This window comes from Solanum lycopersicum, chromosome 7 (genome assembly GCF_036512215.1).
Source record: "Solanum lycopersicum chromosome 7, SLM_r2.1".
In the NCBI taxonomy this organism is placed as follows: domain Eukaryota; kingdom Viridiplantae; phylum Streptophyta; class Magnoliopsida; order Solanales; family Solanaceae; genus Solanum; species Solanum lycopersicum.
The window spans coordinates 31034149-31057165 of record NC_090806.1 but is presented as its reverse complement, the minus strand read 5'-3'; the positions used below and the strand labels follow the sequence as shown (position 1 = coordinate 31057165).

Sequence of the window (23017 nt, the reverse complement as noted above, 5' to 3'; positions counted from 1 at the left end):
TGCCCCAGTATGAAGATGTGCAAGGAGAAATCATGATGGAATTTTTGAGATCCTCTCAAAAATTTGGCCCCAGTTATCAATAGAAGGGGAAAATTACAGTTTTATTTATAATAAGACTGAACCCCATAGGAGCGTCTACGTATCCCCTCTTAAACGGGAATCAGGTCTGACGTAGTTCCAAATTACAAAAGAGCATGAATCAATCTCTAGATGTAATATTTTTTCACAGAATCTGAATTGATAGGTTTTGGACAAACTTCTCCATCCATTTCTGCAAGTATGAGGGCCTTGCCTGTCAGTACTCGAGAGACTATGTACGGACCTTGCCTGTTTGGTGAAAATTTACCCTTTGCTTCGTCTTTATTTGGGAAAATCCGCTTCAAAATTAGTTGCCCTGGTGAGAAATGTCTGGGTTTAACCTTCTTGTTGAAAGCTCTGGCCATTCTATTCTGATAGAGCTCACCATGACAAATAGCGTTAATTCTTCTTCCATCTATTAATGCAAAATTCTCTGCCCGACCTTGTATCAAGTCAGCGTCACTCAGCTTTGCTTCTTGGATGATCCTTAGGGAAGGTATCTCTACTTCGGCGAGTACCACAGCTTCAGTGTCGTATACTAAGAAGTAAGGTGTGGCCTCTGTTGAAGTTCTGATTGTTGTACGATACCCCATCAATGCGAAAGGTAGATTCTGCAAGTGTTTGTGGTTATCAATTATCTTGCGCAATATCCTTTTGTTGTCTTTGTTTGCTGCCTCAACAGCCTCGTTTATCTGTGGCCTGTATGCTGTAGAGGTTCGATGACTGATCTTGAACTTCTCACACATTGATCTCATTAGGTCACTGTTTAGGTTAGTGCCGTTGTCGGTGATGATTGACATGGGAATTCCTAACCTTCAAATAATGTTATTTTTGATGAAGTCATCCACAACTTTCTTTTTGACTAATTTGTGGGGGTGGCCTCAACCCACATGGTGAAATAGTCAATTGCGACAAGAATGAATATGTGCCCGTTGGATGATGTTGGCTCGATTTAACCAATGACATCTATTCCCCATACTGTGAAAGGCCAAGGTGAACTAGTAACATGGAGTTCGTTGGGGTACTCGAATCATATTTGCGTGAGTCTGACATTGACGACATTTCTGGACGTAGCAAATGCAGTCTGTCTCCATAGTTAGCCAATAATATCCTGATCTCAAAATCTTCTTTGCTAATGTAAAACCATTCATGTGAGGGCCACAGGTGCCTGCATGTATTTCTTCGACCAGTCTCCGAGCCTCTCCTTCTTCAACGCATCTTAGCATCCCTAAATTGGGAGTTCTCCTATAGAGGATTTCCCCACTTAAAAAGAATTGGGTTGCTAACCTTCAAATTGTACGCTTTCGTACATTTGTTGCATCTTCTGTGTATTCACCACTCTTCTAATATACTAATGTCATCGTACCAGGGCTTTCCATCAGGCATTCCTCAACATGGAAACAATAAGCTGGTTGTTCATGTATGTAAATGTGAATAGGATTGATAAAATTGTGGTCAGGGTGTCGAATCATGGAAGATAGAGTGGCTAAGTCATCTACGAATTCATTTTGGACCCTTGGTACATGTCTGAATTCTGTTTTGACAAACCTTATACATAGCCTATACATGCACTCTAAACATGGTAACAACTTTCAATTTTTCGTTGCCGAGTCACCTCGAACCTGATGGATCAATAGTTCTGAATCCATTTTTATTAGCATTTCCTTGACATCCAAGTCAATCGCCCGTCGGAGCCCTAGTAAGCAAGCTTCATATTTGGCCATATTATTTGAGCAAAGGAATCTGATTTTGGCTGATACCGGATAATGTTGCCCAGTGGGTGAGATCAAAACAGACCCGATGCCGGATCCGTTTAGATTTTTAGCTCCATCAAAGAACATTCTCCATCCATCATATTCTTCAGAAATGTTCTCTCCCAGAAAGGCTACCTCTTCATCTGGGAAGTAGGTCTTCAACGGCCTGTAATCATCGTCCATGGGATTCTCTGCCATGTGGTCTTCTAATGCATGTGCTTTCACTGCTTTTTGCGTGACATACACTATGTCGAACTCGCTCAACAATATCTGCCATTTTGCCAGTTTACCTGTGGGCATGGGCTTTTGAAAGATATAATTCAAAGGATCCATCTTTGAAATCAGATAAGTAGTATGCGATGAGAGGTAATGTCGTAATTTTTGGGCAACCCATGTTAGAGCACAACACGTGCGCTCCAAAAGAGAGTATCGGGCTTCGCACCATGTGAACTTTTTGCGCATGTAATATATTGCTTGTTCCTTCCTACCTGTTTCATCGTGTTGTCCCAAGATACAACTGAATCCATTATCAGTACTAAATATAAAATAGTAATGGTCTACCTGACTCTGGTGGAACTAACATAGGAGGATTGGATATGTAGTCTTTGATCTTGTCAAATGCCTGTTGACATTCATTTGTCCATTCACTGCAACATCCTTTTTAACATCTTGAAGATAGGCTCACAGTTGAAAGTAGATTGAGCTATGAAAAGACTAATGTAGTTAAGTCTCCCAAAGAAACTCATTACCTCTGTCTTTCTCTTTGGCGGGGGAAGGTCACGAATGGCTCTGATCTTTGATGGGTATAATTTTATACCCCGACAACTGACAATGAAACCTAAAAGCTTTTCAGCAGCCACGCCAAAGACACATTTCGCCGGATTCAGTTTCAAATTGTACTTGTGTACCCTGGCAAAGAATTTTCGTAAGTCCTCAAGATGATTTGAACTTTCCTTTGATTTGATGATTACGTCATCCACATAAAATTCAATTTTCCTATGGATCATGTCATGAAATAAAGTATTGATCACCCTCATATACGTAGTTCTTGCGTTCTTTAATCCAAAAGGCATCACCTTGTAGTTATCGACGCCCCACGGCTTGATGAAGGCAGTTTTCTCAGCGTCGTCTTTGTGCATCTCAATTTGATGATAGCTGGCAAGGCAATCCATAAATGATTGATTTTCATGCCTAGCACAATTATCAATCAGTATGTGTATGTTTGGTAATGGAAAGTTATCTTTAGGGATAGCTTTATTGAGATCCCGATAATCCACACTAACTCTGACCTTGCCGTCTTTCTTTGGCACTGGAACGACATTTGCAAGCCAAGATGGGTATTCTGTCATTTGGAGGATCCCAGCATATAATTGCTTTGGTACTTCTTCTTTGGATTTCAGACTCAACTCGGGCTTGTATTTTCTCAGCTTCTGTTGTACCGAAGGACATGCTGGATCAGTGGGCAGTCGATAGGCTACTATTGAAGTAATTAGCCCTGTCATGTCTACATAGGACCATGCAAAAACATCCTTATTCTCTATGAGAAACTCGGTATACTCTTTCTTTTCTTCTTTTGTCATATGGATGCTTACTCGGGTTTCTTGTATCGCCTCTGCATTTCCCAAATTCACCACTTCTGTCTCTACCATGTTTGGATTGGGTTTTTCCTCGAATTTCTCAACCCTTTTGATTAACTCCTCGGGAACCCATTGTCTTCAAATTCTTCTAAGTCATTAATGTTAAGTTGAGCAATCTCATTGTATGCCATAGTCTCAGATTCAAAATTTTTATAGTGGATTTTGCTGGTGAGAAACAAAAATAGCGAACAATTAAATATAAGGTAAAAATAGATAAATGGGGAAAAGAACTTTATTGATAAAAATTTTAAAGTTTCATAAGTTCTCATTTGAAAACAATACAGGGGATGGGAATTAAAACGTTTATTAAAAAATCTTTTTTATTTAAATTAAGACTTGATAGAAAACATCTTCTAAGGCTACCTAGATGCTCGACGAGGTCTGGATGGAGACGAGATCCAGTTGTAGACGCTGATCTTGCCTCCTTGCTTCCACTAGGGCTCTCTTTCTCCTCCTTGTTGATCACGACGTTGCAAACTTTCCCTTCTTGTTTGGTTAGCGACAACCCCTTCAAGTCGTATTAGATCTCATCACTAATGCCTCCCATGAAACTTGCTGATCGAAATGATTTATGCAATGGCGTTATGGGTTTCTTCAATGGATAGCAGTACCCATCTCTAGGCGGTTGCCAATCGAGCCATTCTTCGGTGGTGTACTTATATCCCAATCCAAAAGTGGTGGAATGTTGAACATGTTATATAAGTTTGACTATCCCTTGCAATTCAGCCCACAAACCTTTCCCAAGCTCGAAACAGAACCAGGCCATCATATCTATGATTTTTGGGCTAAACCAAGGCTGCAACTCAATATTACCAACAAGCTCCACACTATGGTACATTTCACCATCCATATGTTTTCTTCCTTCAATCGTGTATACATGATGCCCTTTTTCTCCATGGACTACAACCTCTTCGTAATCCCATTCAAACTTCAAGCATTGGTGAAGAGTGTATGGGACCGTTCCAGCCATATGAATCCATGGACGACCCAACAATAAGTTATATGATGAAGGGATGTCCAAGATTTGCAAAGCTATTGGAAAAGTGACAAGACCAATGAGCATGTCTAAGGTTATTTCCCTAATAGTGCCTCTCTGAGATCCGTAAAATGCCCTCACATTCATCTTCCATGTCTGAATTTTTGCACTATCCACGCCCAGCCTGGTCAGTGTGCTCAGAGGGAAACTGTTTAAACCTGAGCCTGCATGAACTAATGCTTTGTTTATAACCTTATCCTAATACTGAACCGAAATGTACAGAGCTTTATTGTGGGTTGTTCCTTCGAGTGGAAGTTCATCTCTGTGAAAAGATATTTTGTAAGACTCAAAGACTTGCCCCACCATTTGGGATACCTCTCGATGAGTGATGTTAGATAGGACATAAGCTTCACCAAGGATCTTTAGAAGGGCATTCCGATGAGTTTCGGAAGATTGCAGTAACGCCAGAATTTAAGAAAGACTTGTGCCGACATTTGAAGAAAGACTTGGATTCTCACTCTCCAAGTTAGGTACGTCCTCACTACTTCGAGGACAATAACATTTTCTAGCCATCGATGTTGATTTGTCTTGAAGACAATATTTTTCATTTATTTATAGGACTTAATGTTCGAAATCAAGGGATTAGGACTACTCGAGTTGTACCCCTCCTAGACTAGGTTTTTTTTATTAGGAAAAAAAATCCCACAACCCTACTACGATAATCCATGTAAGCATAAAAACTATGAAGCCAGTCCATAATAACAATAACGTCAAAATCATGCATGGGTAATTCAACCAAGTCTGCACATGTGGTCTTTCCACAATGTGTTCATAGACCACAAAAGTCTCCAGTTGTGCTCATACAGAGGGAGTTGAATCTACGTTGGAGGTGTTTGGAGCTGTTAAAGGACTATGACATGAATGTCCATTACCATACGGGTAAAGCTATTATTGTAATGCTTTGAGCAGGATGAGCATGGGAAGTATAGCCCACGTTGAGGATGAGAAGAAGAACTTGTTGAAAGATATACACAAACTGGCTAGACTGGATGTGCTGTTAGTTGACTCTACTAGTGGGGATGTTTCAGTTAGTTAGTAGTTGAAGTCAAGAAGGGTCAGCATCTTGATCGTGTGTTGATGAAATTGAAGGATTTCTTGTTAGTTAAGATGAATGAATCTTTTGCTTTGAGAGGTGATGGCATACTTAGGTTCTAGGACAGGCTCTGTGTACCATATATGAATGATTTGTGGACTAGGATCATTGCAGAGGACCATGGTTTTAGATATTCTATACATCCAGGTTCCATGAAAATGTATCATGATCTTAAGCAGATCTATTGGTGGGATGGTATGAAGAAGTACATTGCAGAATATGTGGCCAAGTGTCCTAATTGTAAACAGGTTAAGGTAGAACATCTTAAGTTAGGGGCTCTTACTCAGGTTAATGAGGCTTCGACTTGGAAATGGGAGGCAATTAATATGGACTTCATGGTTTGTCTTCTAACGACTAGGAGACAGCACGACTCCATATGGGTTATTGAGGATAGGATGACCAAGTCTGCCCACTTTATCCCTGTGAAGTCTACTTACAAAGTCGAGGATTATGCGAGACTCTATATTGATGAGACTTTGAGATGGCGTTGGATTCCTTTGTCTTTCATTTCAGATAGAGGAGCTCAATTCACTTCACATTTCTGGAGGTCCTTCCAGAAGATCTTAGGCACGCAGGTGAAGCTTAGTAGTGCCTTTCTTCCTCAGACTGATAGGCAGGCAGAGCGCACAATTTAGACATTGGAGGACATGTTGAGGGCGTGTGTGATTGACTTCAAGGGTTGTTGGGACGACCATCAGCCTTTGATAGAGTTCTCGTAAAATAAAAGCTATCACTCCCGCATTGAGTTGGAACCGTTTGAGGAGATGTATGGTAGGAGATCTAGGTCTGAAGTATGGTGGTTCAAGGTTACAGAGTCATCAATTCTGGGTCCAGAGATAATTCATGAGGCTTTAGAGAAGGTTAGTGTAATTAGGGACAGGTTGTCTACAACTTACAGTCAGCACAAGTCTTATGAAGACAATAGAAAATGGCCCTTAGAGTTTGATGTTGGTGACCAGTTCTATTTAAAGATATCACCTATGAAGGGGGTGATGAGGTTTGGAAGGAAGAGGATGTTGAGTCCAATGTATGTTGGGCCATATGAGATCCTACAGTGTGTGGGTGAGGTGGCCTATGAGGTTGCATTTCCTGCGGAGCTAGCTTCTATTCATCAAATCTTTCATGTCTCTATTATAAAGAATTTCCTAGGTGATCCAGCATCGATTTTACAATTTAAAGGTTTGGGGGTCGATGAGGACTTGTCCTATTAAGAGGTACATGTTGAGACTTTAGATAGACATATCAAGGGGCTAAGGAACAAGGTGATTTCCACAGTGAAGGTATTGTGGAGTAATCATCTTGTTGAGGGTGATACGTGGGAGGACGAGGCCGATATGTGATATCCCTACCCTCATCTTTTCAGCTCTTGAGGTTAGACTTCGTACTCTTAAGTCTAAGTTTCCTTATCTATCAATTCTTTGTTGTTACTACTTGACTGCGCATAGTGATTACGTTATGATATGACTACCATTCTGCTATATTATAAGAAGTTTCATTCAGGGACGAATATCCCTAACTGGGGATAATGTAACAACCCTAATAATTGATATACTAAGTAATGCTTAATGTGTCTAGAATGCCTACGATTAAACTGGGTTCACACGGATTTATGCACATAGAACCAAACCTCTGAATCCTTGCTATAACCAATCCAACTAACTTGGGAGTTAGTTGAGCTATAAAAGGTTGGGTCCAGCCATGTAGGTCTCTCGAATACGAAGATTTATTTGTATGAGTCTTTACCGAACTTAAAAAGGGGAAATTTTAGGTTTGGAGAGTCTAGGGGTAGAATGGTCTTTTTGCAGCCTAAGGGTAGTATCGTAAGTATCCTTAATATGTAATTAATTATGTAATTAATAAGTTGGAGGGGCATTTTTGGGGATAGAGGGCCAAAAATTGGCTTTTTGAAAGAAGTCTTGCTCCACCCGTGTTCGAACCTAGGCGACAGCGATGATTTAAATTGTTTTTTTTAAGTTTGTAAATTAATTTAATTAATAAATATTTATTAACTGATTTAAGAAAAGGGAAAATCAGATTTTTATTAAAGATTCGAAAGAGTTTTAGTTTGACTAATTCCCACACTTAAACTCCTAATCCTAGGAAAACTCTCACTTCTCACGTCTACTCCTAAGCACTCACGATCAAACCATTCTTTTTCTCACCTTCTGCCTAAACCACGTACAAGAACAGAATCATTACCGAAAATCTTCACACTTGAAGAACTCACAACGAAAATTACAAACAAACAACTAATAAAAAACGTTACACAAGAGGGAGGATTATTTCGTCGAATTGGTGTTGAAATTGAGGGGATTAAGACGTGATTTTTGGAGAAGGTATTGGGCAGAAAGAAAAGGTTTGAACTGCATAAAAGGTATGGGTTTTCTTACTCTTTGTCCCTTTCCAAAGAGACCCTTAGGACTCAGATAAATCTAATCCGAGAACTAGGATTGTTTCCCCATTGCATGTACCTGTAACTAGCTCCCATTGATTCATAGGTTGGGTATGTTTGCTGGAAGATATTAGGCATGTAATATGTTTTCATGACGAATATGTTCATGAATATGTGTTTGGAATTGTAAAAATTACAACCTATGTTTTCCAAAAATATGTGTTTATGTATGTGCAATGTGTAGTCATAACTTTGAACACGGATTGAAGCATGAAAAAGATTGTTTTATAGTTGTATTTCACGTGCACAAAATTGTATAAATCATGATGTTCATGTGAAGTATAATGTGGATGATTTGAGTGAAAAAATATTAGCTACATGATTCACGAAATTCCCTAAGAATGAACTTAAAATGTTGATAAAAAGAATCTGAAAATGTAACTCAAATTTCCAGCACCTTGTTGGTTAATTTCAGCCAGGTAAAGTTGTTTAACAAGCTATGTAAAATGAAGAATAATAAGTGAGGTCATGGAGGATAGAACCCTTTACCTCTCTATGTTAAAAATCATTTAAATAATGTGAGTTAAAAAAATGTGGCATGTGTGATTCAAACCCGTGTGAGTCGACCGAATGAGATTGTGGGGGTTCGTTCCCACATCCTATCAGTCCCAATGAACAAAAAATGAAGAGAGAAATTAAGGAAAAATAAAATGAAGGCGTTGGGGCTCGACCTTGGGTCCCCAAGTCGTGTGGATCAAACCAAAAAAAAGAAGGTAAGTGTTGTCCAAGGGATTCAAAATTTGTTTCCCTTGCCCAAATTCCGTATTGATTCATATATCATACATGAATAAATGTTCAAAAAAAATCTTTCCCACGTAGATCGAAATATAGATCTTGGCATACATATAAGATGCATAAGTCTTGTACCACATAATCTTAGGAAGATATGAATCACTTAAACAAACTAAGAATGAAGCTTAATGGCTTGTATGTATAGACACATAGGTCTAGCATACGTTTAAAAGTGAGTGAACCTAAGATGTATGCAATGAAATGATGAAACCCTAGGAGGGTTGAGTAAGAGTGTGAAACACACTTAATGGCCAAGTGCATTGGCATATGATGAAATGAACCTTCACGTACCAAAAGGTAAGTAATTATGAAGAGCAAATGTGCTAAAGTAAATGAATGTGGTGACAACATCATAAGAGGCTAATGTAAAATATGAGAGCAATCTCAAAAGAGCCTAAGTAAATGTTACCAAAACGTACTCACCTATGAGAGTGTAAGCTTAAAGGAGAGACAAGTCTCTATGAACACTCTAATGAAAGTATTGAGATTAATATACATTTGATACTAATGATGAGATGATAAATCATCTATTCAGCTATAATGTCCTCATACTAGAAGCCAACTTCCATGACGTATTAGTTGAATGTAATAGAACTTTATACTGAGCGCCGATACACTAGATATGAGCGGTGATGCCTTCTTTTAGGAAGGGTAGAGGTTCACGTAACTCTAATGAGATAAGATTGTCCGCTATGCCAGGTATGGATCTACTTATATCTCCTAGTCTTTCAACCTATACTGCCAATATGGGAATCTAGCAGGGTAACACCCCTATATACTCTGGCACGTTTTGGGTAACTTTGGTCGGTGATTCCACCTCTTTTTGGTATGGGCAGATTTAATGATGCTGTCATGATCTATGTTGGTTAAAGTTAAAGTTCCCAAAGCATGAATGAGGCCAGCCTCAAATGATACACATAATGAAATAAAGTGTACAAAAGGTGTTAGGATATGATAATCAAGAGGTGAGCTAGACTCAAGTAATAACACTAGGTTATTCATGATCATTGCACAACAAACAAGATGAGAGTCTTAAACTACATCTTAGCTATAACTAGACTCAAGTATATATGAATGAATGAATCAGACTCTGTGTTTGCTAAACAAGGCTCCCTAGTTGAGGTCCCATATGTTGAGACCTTATTTTGGGAAGACTTAATGTTAAGTCCATGTTTTCAAGGTATCATGGCATATGAACGGTTGATGTGAAAGATGTTAGGTGTTATATGCAATATGTTATGTGTTATCTGTAATATGTTATGTTCTATATGTAAGATGTTATGTGATGTGCTCTTGTCCTGAAGTGATTTTACCATCTTCACTTTTCCTCCACAAGATCAATCACAAGAACATGTGACAGGGGTGTTTAGATCATCAAGTCCATCCCATAATAGCTTGATTTTTGATGTATCTTGCTATGTCACTGTCACCTTGAACAAAATCTCTAATATCTTTTTGTAGGTGATACAGTTTGGCCCCCATTAGATTGGCCAAATCTGTCTTCAAGATCATTCATAAGGCTCTCAGCAGTTTTGGAGTAAAGAATCCTAACAGTAATTTCTTTTGAAAAAGAGTTGAGAATCCCCGAGGTGACCATATCATTGCATCGATTCCATAGTGGAAGATGGGTTGAATCAATAGAAGGAGCTCTATCTCCTAGGCTGTGATTTTGAGAGTTTCTGACCCCATTTACGGATGTGCAGGACGGACCCCATTTTGGTCTGTTTTGGATACGCGGTGTTACATTAGAGAAACATACTTGCATCCAAAACATTACATAATTTCCCTTCCTCAACTTTACTTGAAAGTAACACAAAGTCCAATGTGAGAATACTGTCCCATACTACTACTCCCACTTTGTGCTCCTTGCGGTTTCTATGATTTTAGGTACACAACATTCATCATTCATAAACTTTATTATACATAACTTAACCTTAACATGTTTTCTTAACATCAGACATTAGGACACATAACTTCAGTTAGACTACATAACAACATATTCGTACATTAAGGATACACACAAATACTCCCGTTTCAAGTTTCTACTTGTGCAATGGATAAATAGCGTCTTATACCACTACCTACCCTAAGTAGTACACTCTTTACGAGACATAGTTCATTAAATTAATTTGTGGGGAGTAAGTTTTAACAAACATATACCATAAAGCTAGACATGGACTCCAGTCATTATCCTCTATCACCTTAGGGATCCCCACATGCTGAGGGTAGGGTCATTTTGTTAGCCTTTACATGGATTTTCCAATAGCTACACCTTTGTGGGCACATAGTTAAGGGATATGGAGATTGCTTTTAAGTAACTCAATCTCTATTAACGAGTATTACTCATCTTAAATGGTACATTGGATAAAACATCTAGACTCACGACGTGTAGCCACCCTATCACAACCAAAAAGCACCCCCTAGAATTTAGGGATAACCCTTGTTTCGTGACTGGGCGTACTTTACACTTTTGGGTCTTGTACAAGCCCTCTAACTATCGTTCCTTAAATAAGACATGAAAATTAGTGCAAAATTAAAACTTTTCACGAATAACTTAATAAAAAGAAAATCTTTCTTAAATACTTTAAGAAATCTTATCATCACAAGAAAAACATAAAGACACGACATGAAATAACATAGGGACACGACCCTTCACATTGAAAATAAACACATAATAAGTCTTAACATAAGGAAACTAAAAACATAGAACTTATGCCCTCGACTATATGAAACACACTTTGTCTTGAGCGGAACATTCCCAAGCTTTGATTTCTAAATTAAACCTTGCTTCAAACCTATACTTAGATAGAATAGAAAAGTTTGTGGTTAGCAGAAATAATGTACTAATTATGGCATATGAAAAAACACGCGAAAAGGGACATTTTAGTAAAATAATATTTCATTCAAATTTAGCAAAACATTCAACAACATAAAAGAAAAACATCATAAGAATTATCATTTAACCCTAAGAGAAGAATTTCAATAAATATTAAATTAAAAGGGCACGTTACAGTAACTTCCCAAAACATACAGTAAGCTCATCTTGACAAATACAGTGAAATATTAAGATTCCAAAATGGTGAAAGTTCCAAACAATGTGAATGAGGAATAAGCATCACTTCCAAGGAGTATCCTTTAAAACGTCATCCTAAGACTCACTAATGTAAGACATGAATGAAGTACACATATACATCCTTCAATACACACTGAAGCAACCCTCAAGACTTCCTTCCATTCGGCATACTCACCTTGGGATAATAAGCACCCACTCAATGGTGATACAATAGAAGAACACCCAACAAACCACCAAAGCCTTCCCTTTCTGAATGCCTACTTAGAGCAATGAGTAGATGGCATCCCATACCACCACTTACCCAAAGCAGCACATTCTTTTAGAAGGTTTGGCACAAAGTATTCCCTTTCGGAAGGTCCTACCTAGTGTAATGGGTAGATAGTGCCCCATGACACCATCTATAGTAAGAAGCACATTTTTTTAGAAGACTTAGTTTAATCAATTCACATAAGACTCATAAAGACTCCCCTTTCGGAAGGTCCTACTTAGTGAAATGGATAAAAAGTGTCGCATACCACTACCTACCATAAGTAGCACATTCTTTTAGGACACTTAGTACTTTCATTACTTTTGTGTGAGTCGGCTTAACCGACATAGACCATGAGAGCTAGATATGGAATCCCGATATTAACCCCTATCGGATGAGGGATCCTCAATTGCCTACAATGAGTTCGTTACTTTTAGCTTTTACATGGATTTCCCAATAGCTACACCTATGTGGGCGCATATTGAAGGGATAAGGAGATTGCTACTTAGTGAATCATTCTATGCTCACGAGGAGTACTAATCTCACAAAGTGTAACTACCTCTTCTTCATATCCTCTACTTTCTAGATATAAACCCTACAGATTCTAAACACTTTAAGACTCTAAGTTAAGATAACTAGTGAACACCACATCATAACTCACTAAGGTAATTCATCCTCTAATCAATATTAGAAAGCACATTGAAACTTCTGTTCAATACAAACAATTTTTTTCAAAAATCAAAAGTTTCATAGTGAGGTTCATTGTGCTCACTATTAAGCATACCAATTTTTTTCAAATAATCATTTCTTAAGAAATTCATCAAGATGACATGATAATATTAACTATAAAACCATATAAACTAATTTCATAACACCTTAAAGACATAATTCATTAAAAAATGCAATTTTCTCAAAATTTGAAATTAATTACAGTAACTTTAAAACATCACTATGTCACATGCTTAAAATTTCAATAATTCCCCTTTCAAGCAACTTTAACAAGATGTCATGACACTATGATGGACAAGACCTTTCACTAAGTGCAATGTGACAGTAGCATCCCATACTACCACTCCCACGTAGTGACCCTTGAGAATTCTCTTGGACTAAGTACATTACATGCCATTTGACTCAACTCACTCTCCCCCACTTAGGGTAAAGCCATCCTCAAGGTCTCATACTTCAATGCACCAATTTGCCTCTCACAATTTAGGAACTCACACTACCCACAACTCAGGCACATCAAGATTGAACATCAACTTTATAAGTTAAGCATAACATTTTCCTTTTTGGATTCATGTCTAAATAAACTCTCTTAAACGTCACTTCGTTCAACTCCTAAGCATAACTTAATTCAATTTCATGGAACAAAACTTCCCCACTAGATAATCATACCACATCTCTATCTTAGTGTAAGCCTATACCACAACATCCACCAGTCAGAAGAACATCTATGAAACATAAGTCACACAAGGGAGTTGCCTTCAAATTCTAATAAATCTCCACATTCTCTCAACATTTCTTCAAATTCAAACCCTTAAAGCATTTCTACCATCTTTGAACATAATCTCAAGACAACTCATTTGCACTCAAAAGAACTTCATTCATTATTATAACTTTTACTATGCTTAGAACTATATCTCCAAAATGTTTCTGATCACAAAACTCCCAAACTCATAACTCACACCTATCCATAAATGGAATCCCACCCCAAATTTCAAAACATACCTTCACATCTACTCTTTTAGCCACAAAACCATCATAACATCAAAACTCACCTTTTCTCTCCGTCAAACTTAGAAAGATCTCTCCTTCAAGGATATCACAACAACAAGACCACTAGACAAGGGATCATAAGAGATATAGGACTTATCGAGTTAATTTTTATGGAACAATTCAAGATAAATGAAGAAAGTGAAACTCCATCATCCAATAGTCTCTTGTCCATGGATGTGTAGCAACTCAAACTAATGACCAAGATAATACTACACATGGCTTGTGAGACTTTAGACCTTAACCTATTTTCAAAAACCTTATGCTCTAATACCAAGTCAATTATGACCCAAAATCACCCTGTAGAAGTTAGGGAGAACCCTCAATTCGTGACCGAGGGTACTTGATCCATTGTGGTCATGTACAAGCCCTCTATTTATCGTTCATTACATAACACATGAAAAGTAGTGTGAAATTCAAACTTTTCACGAATAATTCAATAAAGGGAAAAGGGTCTGATATACCCCTCAACTTTGTCATTTAGAGCTGATATACCCCTTGTTATAAAAGTGGCTCATATATACCCCTACTTGTAAAGAAATGGCTCACATATACCCTTTTCCTCTAACGGTAATGAAAAGAAAAAATATTTTAATCTAAATTTTTATTATTTTTTTCTAATAAATATAATACCATATGAGTAAATTTAATCCTCGTCAAACATATTTTTTTTGATTTTTTTTGTTTCAATTACTACTTTATAATTATTATTTTGATAATCTAATTTATTTTCACTAATATTCTTGTAAAACATATTGTAGATGACCAAATTTTTTCTTCAAATACGAAATTAATTTACAATACACACAAAAAAAATAGTTTAATTTTTTTTAAAAGTAAGGAATGAAATAAAAAACAAATGAAGAATAAGAAACTCAAATTATTATAATAAAAGAAGTCAAAAAATAATTTATGTATGAAAAAAATTAAAATATACCTTGAACTTTGATAGAAGAATCATATATACCCCACAAAAAATTTTAACAAAAATTAGAAGTAATAAACATAAATTTAAAACTAATTTTTTAACTTCCGTTAAATGAAAGGTATATGTGAGCCATTTTGTAACGACAGGGGTATATGTGAGCCGTTTGTATAACGGTAAGGGTATATATGAGCCACTTTTATAACGAGGGGTATATCAGCTCCAAATGACAAAGTTGAGGGGTATATTAGACCCTTTTCCCTTTAATAAAAAACAAATATTCATAAATACTTTAAGAAATCTTATCGTCACAAGCCAAGAATAATGACACGACATAAATAATTTTTGAACAAATCCCTTTACATTGAAATGAAATACATAATAAGTCTTAATATAAGGAAACTATGAAGACAAAAGTTATGCCGTCGAATATATGAGGACACACTTTTTATTGAGAGGAACTTTCCCAAGCTTTGCATTCTAAATGTCAACCTTTCTTCCAATCTATACTTAAATAGTATATAAAAGTATGGGGTTAGTACAAATAAAGTAGTAAGTACGGCATATGCAAAAACATGCGAACAGGGACATTATAGTAAAATAACATATCAAGAAAATTTAGCAAAATATTCAAGAACATAAAATCAATACATCATAAGAATATTCATTTAACACTTAGAGAAGAATATCCATATATTTTAAACTAAAAGGGCACTAAACACTAACTTCCCAAAATCGACAGTAAGCTTATCTTGACAATTACAGTAAACTATTAAGACTAAAAAATGGTGAAACTTTCAAAGCATTTCCAATGAGTAAGAAACATCATTTCCCTAGGAATTTCCCTTCAATGGTCATCCTAAGACTCACTAAGGTAAGACAAGAAGGAAGTACACATATACCTCCTTCAATACATACCAAAGCGACCCTCAAGTATTCTTTCCTTTTGGCATACTCACCTCGGGATAATAAGAACCCACTCAATGGCAATACAATAAAAGAACACCCAATAAAAGACCAAAGTGTTCCCTTTCGGAATTCCTACTTAGTGCAATAAGTAGATGGCGTCCCATACTACTACCTATAGTACGTAGCACATTGATTTAGGAGACTTAGTACTTTCATTACTTTTTGTGGGAGTTATACTAACAAACATAGACCATGAGAGCTACACATGGAATCCCGATATTAACCCTGTCAGATTAGGGATCCTTACTTTCCCAAAATGAGGTTGTTCCAGTTAACTTTTACATGGCTTTCCCAATAGCTACACCTATGCGGGCACATAGTTAAGGGATAAGGAGATTTCAAATAAGTGTGTCATTCTCTAATCACGAGGACTACTCATCTCAAGAGGTACAATGGAATTAAACATCTCAACTCACGAAGTCTAACCACCTCTTCTTCATATCCTCTCGGTGCTAGATATAACCCCCACGGATTCAAAACACTTTAAAGCTATAGGTTAAGGATAACTAGTGAACACAAAATCTCAACTCACAAAGGGCATTCATCTTCTAAACTCTCTTAGAATGTCATGGGGTTTAGTGGGGTTGCTACTAAACCCTTCCTCTCAACATATGATGATTTTTCACCCCAAAACTCCCCTTTAGGACTTAACTTAACTTCATTCATTCATTCAACTGTGAGTGTGTTTACATGTGAGCACATCTCGCACAAAAGCTTCACTTTATTCATATTTAACTCCTATACATCCTTACACCTTCATTCATCAAATCAAACATATTACATGCTTCACATAAACATATAATTGCTTTATACATAATACTTAACATACTTCACTTAACAAGTTTCATAAAGCAATTAACAAGAATAACTTCATTCAAGCATACACCCTATTGTACTTCACTTAATCACTTCATAAGGCACAGTTAACAAGAATAGCGTATTTATCATCTAACTTCACATAAAAATACTTAATAGCTTCATTCACAATAAACTAGTAACTTTACTTTTATATAATTCAAATAAACACCGCCACCATGAAAGTGGACTATACCACTCAAGAGCATTTCGAAATTTAGACTAAAAAACATAACAAACATACCCTTTTGTCCATGCTTTAATCACCCATAACCTTTTTACTCAATAATTCACCCCTTTGGGAAGTAGCTACACTACAATATCAACCATAAGAAAACAAAACTGAAAGACTACCAATTTATGCTCATTTATACCCATTTCTTTAGTCAAAATTTAAAAAGCTTTGTAATGATTTCATTGAAGTTTTAACCTTAAAATAATCAACAAAAATTATAAATACCATTACTAATTACATTAGAAACATTTTCATGCAAGACGCATATTAAGATTTGAAGATAAAGAAACTAGGGTTGAAAACTCATTTTTTTAAATTCTTTAGAAGGGACTCCTTATATGGAACAAAGTTCAGGGATGGATACCATACCACATATTGAATAAATACCAATTATTTTTGACGAATAAACAACCATGAATAATCCTCCCACCATTTCTTGACTTCTACCATCCATGGAGACTTGAGAGAGAATTCTATGAGAGAGGGGTTTTGGGTTTTAGGAAGAGAGTTCTGAAATGAGTTCTTAGGGTATAGAACACATTAATATACCTAATTAATGCTAAAAGTTACTTCCTAGGTTCATAAAATTCTTGGTGGAATTTATATAAAACACCCCAAGTTGGTAGCAGCTTCGACAACTTTTAGATTTGGCCAATCGACGACCCAAGCTACTAGGCGTCTATGAGTCGACAGACCGTTCTGCTGGACGTTGATGGCATCAGAGGCTTTTTCGAGGGAGGTATGGACCAACCACCATGTAAGGAACGATGGCCCCAGTCGACGGGGCATCAATGGACCTACGCCCAATAGACTGCTCTATCGATTGGGCAGTGTTCTTGGCAGTTTTGTCCAAGCCTTTGGCACTTCATCTAGGTCCCCTTGTGGGTCCTAGGTTGGGTTGTGACCGGAAGTTAAACCCCTAAACTAAGTCATATATTTATTAGGAACACCTCACATCAGTTTCAAGCAAAAAAACACATGAAATTCAATCAAACACATCAAGACACCCAAGCACAATCTAAGGCATACCTTCCAAACATCATGGACATTTTTGGGCGTTTGACCTCCAAACATAACAAAACTTAACAAACTGCCTAAGAACACTAAATTAAATCATTTAAAAAAATAAATTAAGAAACAGTCACGAGGATAAAGTTCACCTTAGTTCATTTTGGGGCGTTACACACTCCTTATTCAAATACACTCGGTGCAAAGCATAACTCAAGCATGGAGACTTGACCATTCATTAATAAAGGTTATGGGATAACTATTGGGCTCTACATATTAACCAACAAAGTGTATCCATCCTCCAAACAAATTAGAAAATTCTTTGGAAATACTGAGGTTACTACGAAACGCTTCATCTGAAATCACAAAGAGTGTTCACCCTAAAACTCCCCCATTTACATTCACTAACTTCATTAATTCATTCAAGTATGTGTGTTCAAGAAAACCTTTCATATAATCACTATACTCATAACATTGACTCGTAAATATATTCATAGCTTCATTCATCATATATCACACACTAGATACTACTCATAAGCAAGCTTCACAAAGCACATTAAGAAGAACAAAATCATTATCATGTTTGTTCACATAATATGCCTTCATATCCTTATTCACAACACACATGTAAATTCGTATTCATATACTACAAATAAACACCACCACCAAAGGTGGACCACACCACTCAAGAGCATTTCATAAAAAGAACTAAACAAGATAACAAACTTAACATTCATCAAAGCTTTCACGACCTTTTCACAAGTTCATAAATAATTCATCATAAGATAGACCTGAGGGAATTATCTAAATCACCATATAAACCATAAAGAAAGCATAAACGTAACATTTACTAATCATGCTCAATAAACTCATTTCATAGGCCAAAAGTTTATAAAAAACATAAACATGGTTTAATTAGGGTTTTTACAATAAAATCATCATATAACACTAAGAAAGACTCATTTTAATCATTAAAAATTTCCAGACAAAGACCCATATTTAGAGTCAAGAAATAAAGTAGTTTGAAGTTTATAATTCATTTGAAATCATTTATAATTGGTTCCTTATATGAATGAAGGTTAAAGGATGACTACCATACATCAATGAAAATAAATCCCATGTAATTTCAATATATAAACGTCCACAACCACACCTACTAGCCCTTCATTGAGTTCTAGTTTTGGAGAGTTCTTTCTTGAGATAGGGTTTTGAATAGTTGAAATGAGGGGTCTTGTCGAGGTCTAGCAAAAAAAACTAACATAATATACCAAAATAACCGTAAAATATTAGCCATTTTTCATAAAATACATGGGGTGAATTTATAATAAAACCCCAAGCCTTTGCAGAAAATTTCATAGATTTTGTAGGTGAAAATCGATGACCTCTAGCTACTAGGCGTCGTCGGATCGGTCGCCCGTCCTACTGGGGCATCGATTGCATCAAAGACTACTTCTATTTGGCATAAGATTCCGATAAGTTGGATACTACTCCACTCAAACAGTGGGGCGTCTTGAGGACCATTGTCCGTAGGTGGCAAGGTCGTAGACTGCCTAGTTTTGGAAGATTCTGCCTTAGGTTTGGGATCCTCTCCTAGGGCCCCTCATGGGTCCTTGTTAAAGTCGAACCCAAACTATAAACCCTCATACATAGTTTTATAGGTCTTAGGATCATCCCACATTAATTTAAACTAAAAAGAACACGTAAAACTGACTAAAACACACTAATACACATAAGCACTTTCTAAGGCACACCTTCCGAATGTCATGGACGTTTTTGGACATTTTACATCAAAACATCACTAAACATCAGAAACATCATAAAAACACCAATATTAAAAATTTTAGCATAAAATTAACTCATGAGACACAGGTGAATCTCTTGTTCAAACTAGTTCATTTCAGGGGTGTTATATGAACCCTCAAAGAATACAGTACTTTTGGAGGATCTGGACATTTTTCGGTTCTTACAGAAACATTGGACTTGCAAAAGTAGCATTTAAGGCAGTATATTCAAAAAATCATTAAATAAAAAAGCATATATGGTGGATCCATGTTCTGACGTATGAAGTACTATTGGACAAACACAATAAAACAAAAAAGCTTGAAGCAATATTGTATCACTTCAAAAATCCAAGACATGTTCTAGATACGAACATAAGTTTCATAAGGTGTAGACACTGTTTTGAGGTAAATTTTAATGAATATAAGTCAATACGGAAGTCTAGAAACCAAAATGTCCAAGAACGTCCATGACATTCAAAAACTAGTTCAAGAAGGTACTACCGTGTCTTAACCTATTTGACTATCTTATAGCAGTCGAAAAATGATGCCAAAGGGGTGGAAGGGTTTCAAAATTGTATTAGCGCTGATTTGTAGTAGAAACGTCCGTGAACGACTCACCATGGACCAACCAAGGCCATTGAGGAGGACACTTGCATTTGGGGTTAAAGAACTACCAATGCAGTGTGACCAACGACTTGGTGTCGACGATCCATGTTTCAATCGACGTAGGCGTCAATTTCCTCATCGATGAACACTTGGAAATTTTCCCCAAGACTGGTTTTGGACCAATATCTGACCAAAATGACGGACCAACAGGATGGACGGTCCTTTCGCCGTCGTCTCACAACAAACTGTCAATTGGGGTCTCGTCTGTGAGGGGTCTCATTTGTTGCACATTTTATGATAGTTCAAATTAATTAATCAAAGGTTTAGGTCGTTAGTTAGGTTTTAAGGGAAGACTAATTTAGTAATTAACACATCATATGAATACCTCAACCCTTTCTGACGAATCAACAACTCTCATAACTGACAAAACTAAACTCTCTTCCTTATCTCTTCTTTCTCTCTCTAGTGAAGAACATCATTGACGACAAAGATAAGGGAGTGTTTATGTGATGAATATAGTCATGTTTCACCATCAATATTCATCAATTAGTAACCTATGGCATCTATTTCACCTTTAAGACATCCTTCCTCAAAGTGTTCCATCAAATTGATTTCCAAAGTTGAGTTTTCAAATGGCTTTTCATCCAATACGAAATTGATGTTATCAACTGATATTTCAAATATTTTTTTTGAATATAATGAATATATTAACATGTATTTTAATTTAATTATGATATATCATGATGGTTTGGTCTACTTTGTAGAAGATGAGCTTTGCCCCTTAACCCTAGGTTATGATCTGTTATGAATTATGTTATATTTGTTTAATTGACTTGGTTATTGGCTAAATTACAAATAGTAATGTTTTTATACTAATCATGAATGAATAAGGGTGAATTATAGTCCTATCAAGTTATTTATTAAGAAGTTGATCCACGTCATGAAGTATGTTGTGACTTTGACCTAAGTATCTTTTCTTAAGATATGAACTAGTTTTGAATTATGATGTAGTGATTCTTCTAGACTTTTTATCCTATTGTTCATTGAATTATGATTATTTTATACCCTAATTGGGTTGAAAAAAAAGTTTATGGTAAGACATTGAAAATGAATTATGAAGGAGACTTGGTAAGTCTTGTGATCCCTATCATTTACTTCAAATTATGGTTAATTGTAATTAAATGATGATGTTGTATTGGAGTATGTGTTGTATAGAATTGATAAGGTTTTAGGATGTTGAATTGAAATGTCCTGATTAGTGTTATAAGAATGGTCAATGATTTACTAGTGTGCCTTATCATTATGTGAAAATGATAATGTGCTAACCCCACTTATATGAATTGTAATGAAAGGATTATAATCATACAATATTTATTGAGATATTATTATGATAATGATGATAATACAAGGGTTAGACACTATGAACTACAATAAGCTATGATTTTTAATAAAGACATTAAAGACATTTAAAAAAGGGACATAGCTTAGCACCGACTAAATTTTACAATGGGAGGTAATGGCTTCCCATAGAGGAAGATACATCCTATAGTTCTATAAGAGGTGTTGACTCCCCTATGAGGGATACTCATCCATTGGATTCCTATGAGAGGAGCCCCAATTGCGAAGTGGTATGTAGAGGGATTACACCTATGTCTTAGTTCATGAACTATGTTTCCCCCATAAGAAGACTACCTAGTGCATACACTTAGGAACCTACATTTATGTTTGGTTTTACTTTGGCCGGTAAACCACCTTTCTTTGCTGTAATGTTTTATAACACTGTATTGAACACTTAGCTGTTGTGCTCAATTTTGGTTTAGGCAAGTGTTCCCTAAACAAAAATGAAGTAACGAAGTACAAATTGAGTAGCGTTATATAAAAGGTTGATTTCGCTTTGGTAGGGGTATGGGACTCTAGTTTTCCTTGAAGGGAACCTTAGTAGGTTGCTACTATGTATGTATATTCTTATAACGGTACATGATATGTATATGATGAACTTGCATATTGTTGATACTATATGTTTATTGGTGTCACATATGAATATGTGTTAGTTTACATTATTAAAGTATGATGATATGTACTATTAAATCTTATTCTATGTGAAGTAGGAGGTTGTCATAATTGTTGTTAGGTTTACTTGATTCTGTATCGTTATGTGGCTTTTCTTGGTCATTGCACTTGTTGAATTAATTAGGGTTCATGGGTAATTGTCTTGGATTTGTCATATCATAATGAACTCTTATTCATGCGTTATTAGGTTATTACTTGATTGTAAATTTTCTTTGAAATATGTCTAATTTCATGATATGCTTGTGAACTTGACTAGTTGTGATGTTGTTGGTCTTGTGATGTACATGTCTATTACTTAATGACTATGTCTTATTGATTTGGCATGGTCTTGTTCAATTTGCATAAAGGTTTTCAATGTAAATTACATACATAATGAAATTCCCTATTTTAGAATGTTTTGATGATATGCATGCATGGTATCATACTTAGTACATGTGGTGTACAAACCTCATTTCTTCATTTTCCCAACATTTTAGGTTCCGGTGGTTTAAGGGATTTTGGAGACAACATTGAAGAAACATGGATGTCATAATCATCCATGTAGGGTAGGTCCTCACTTTCTGAGGATGATTCCACTATCAAGCCTATGATATTGCTTTAGTGTTCAAGAGTGTTATGTTACTTTACTTTTCA

At 36.3% G+C, this 23017-nt stretch overlaps 1 protein-coding gene across 1 annotated transcript; it reads right to left on the bottom strand.

Annotated features, from left to right (window-relative positions):
- Positions 1-206: 206 nt before the first annotated feature.
- LOC101254108 (uncharacterized) lies at positions 207-824 on the bottom strand. The gene has a single exon (XM_004243080.1). It carries the CDS (start codon positions 822-824, stop codon positions 207-209), a length of 618 nt encoding a protein of 205 aa, XP_004243128.1.
- Between the last annotated feature and the right edge of the window lie 22193 nt (positions 825-23017).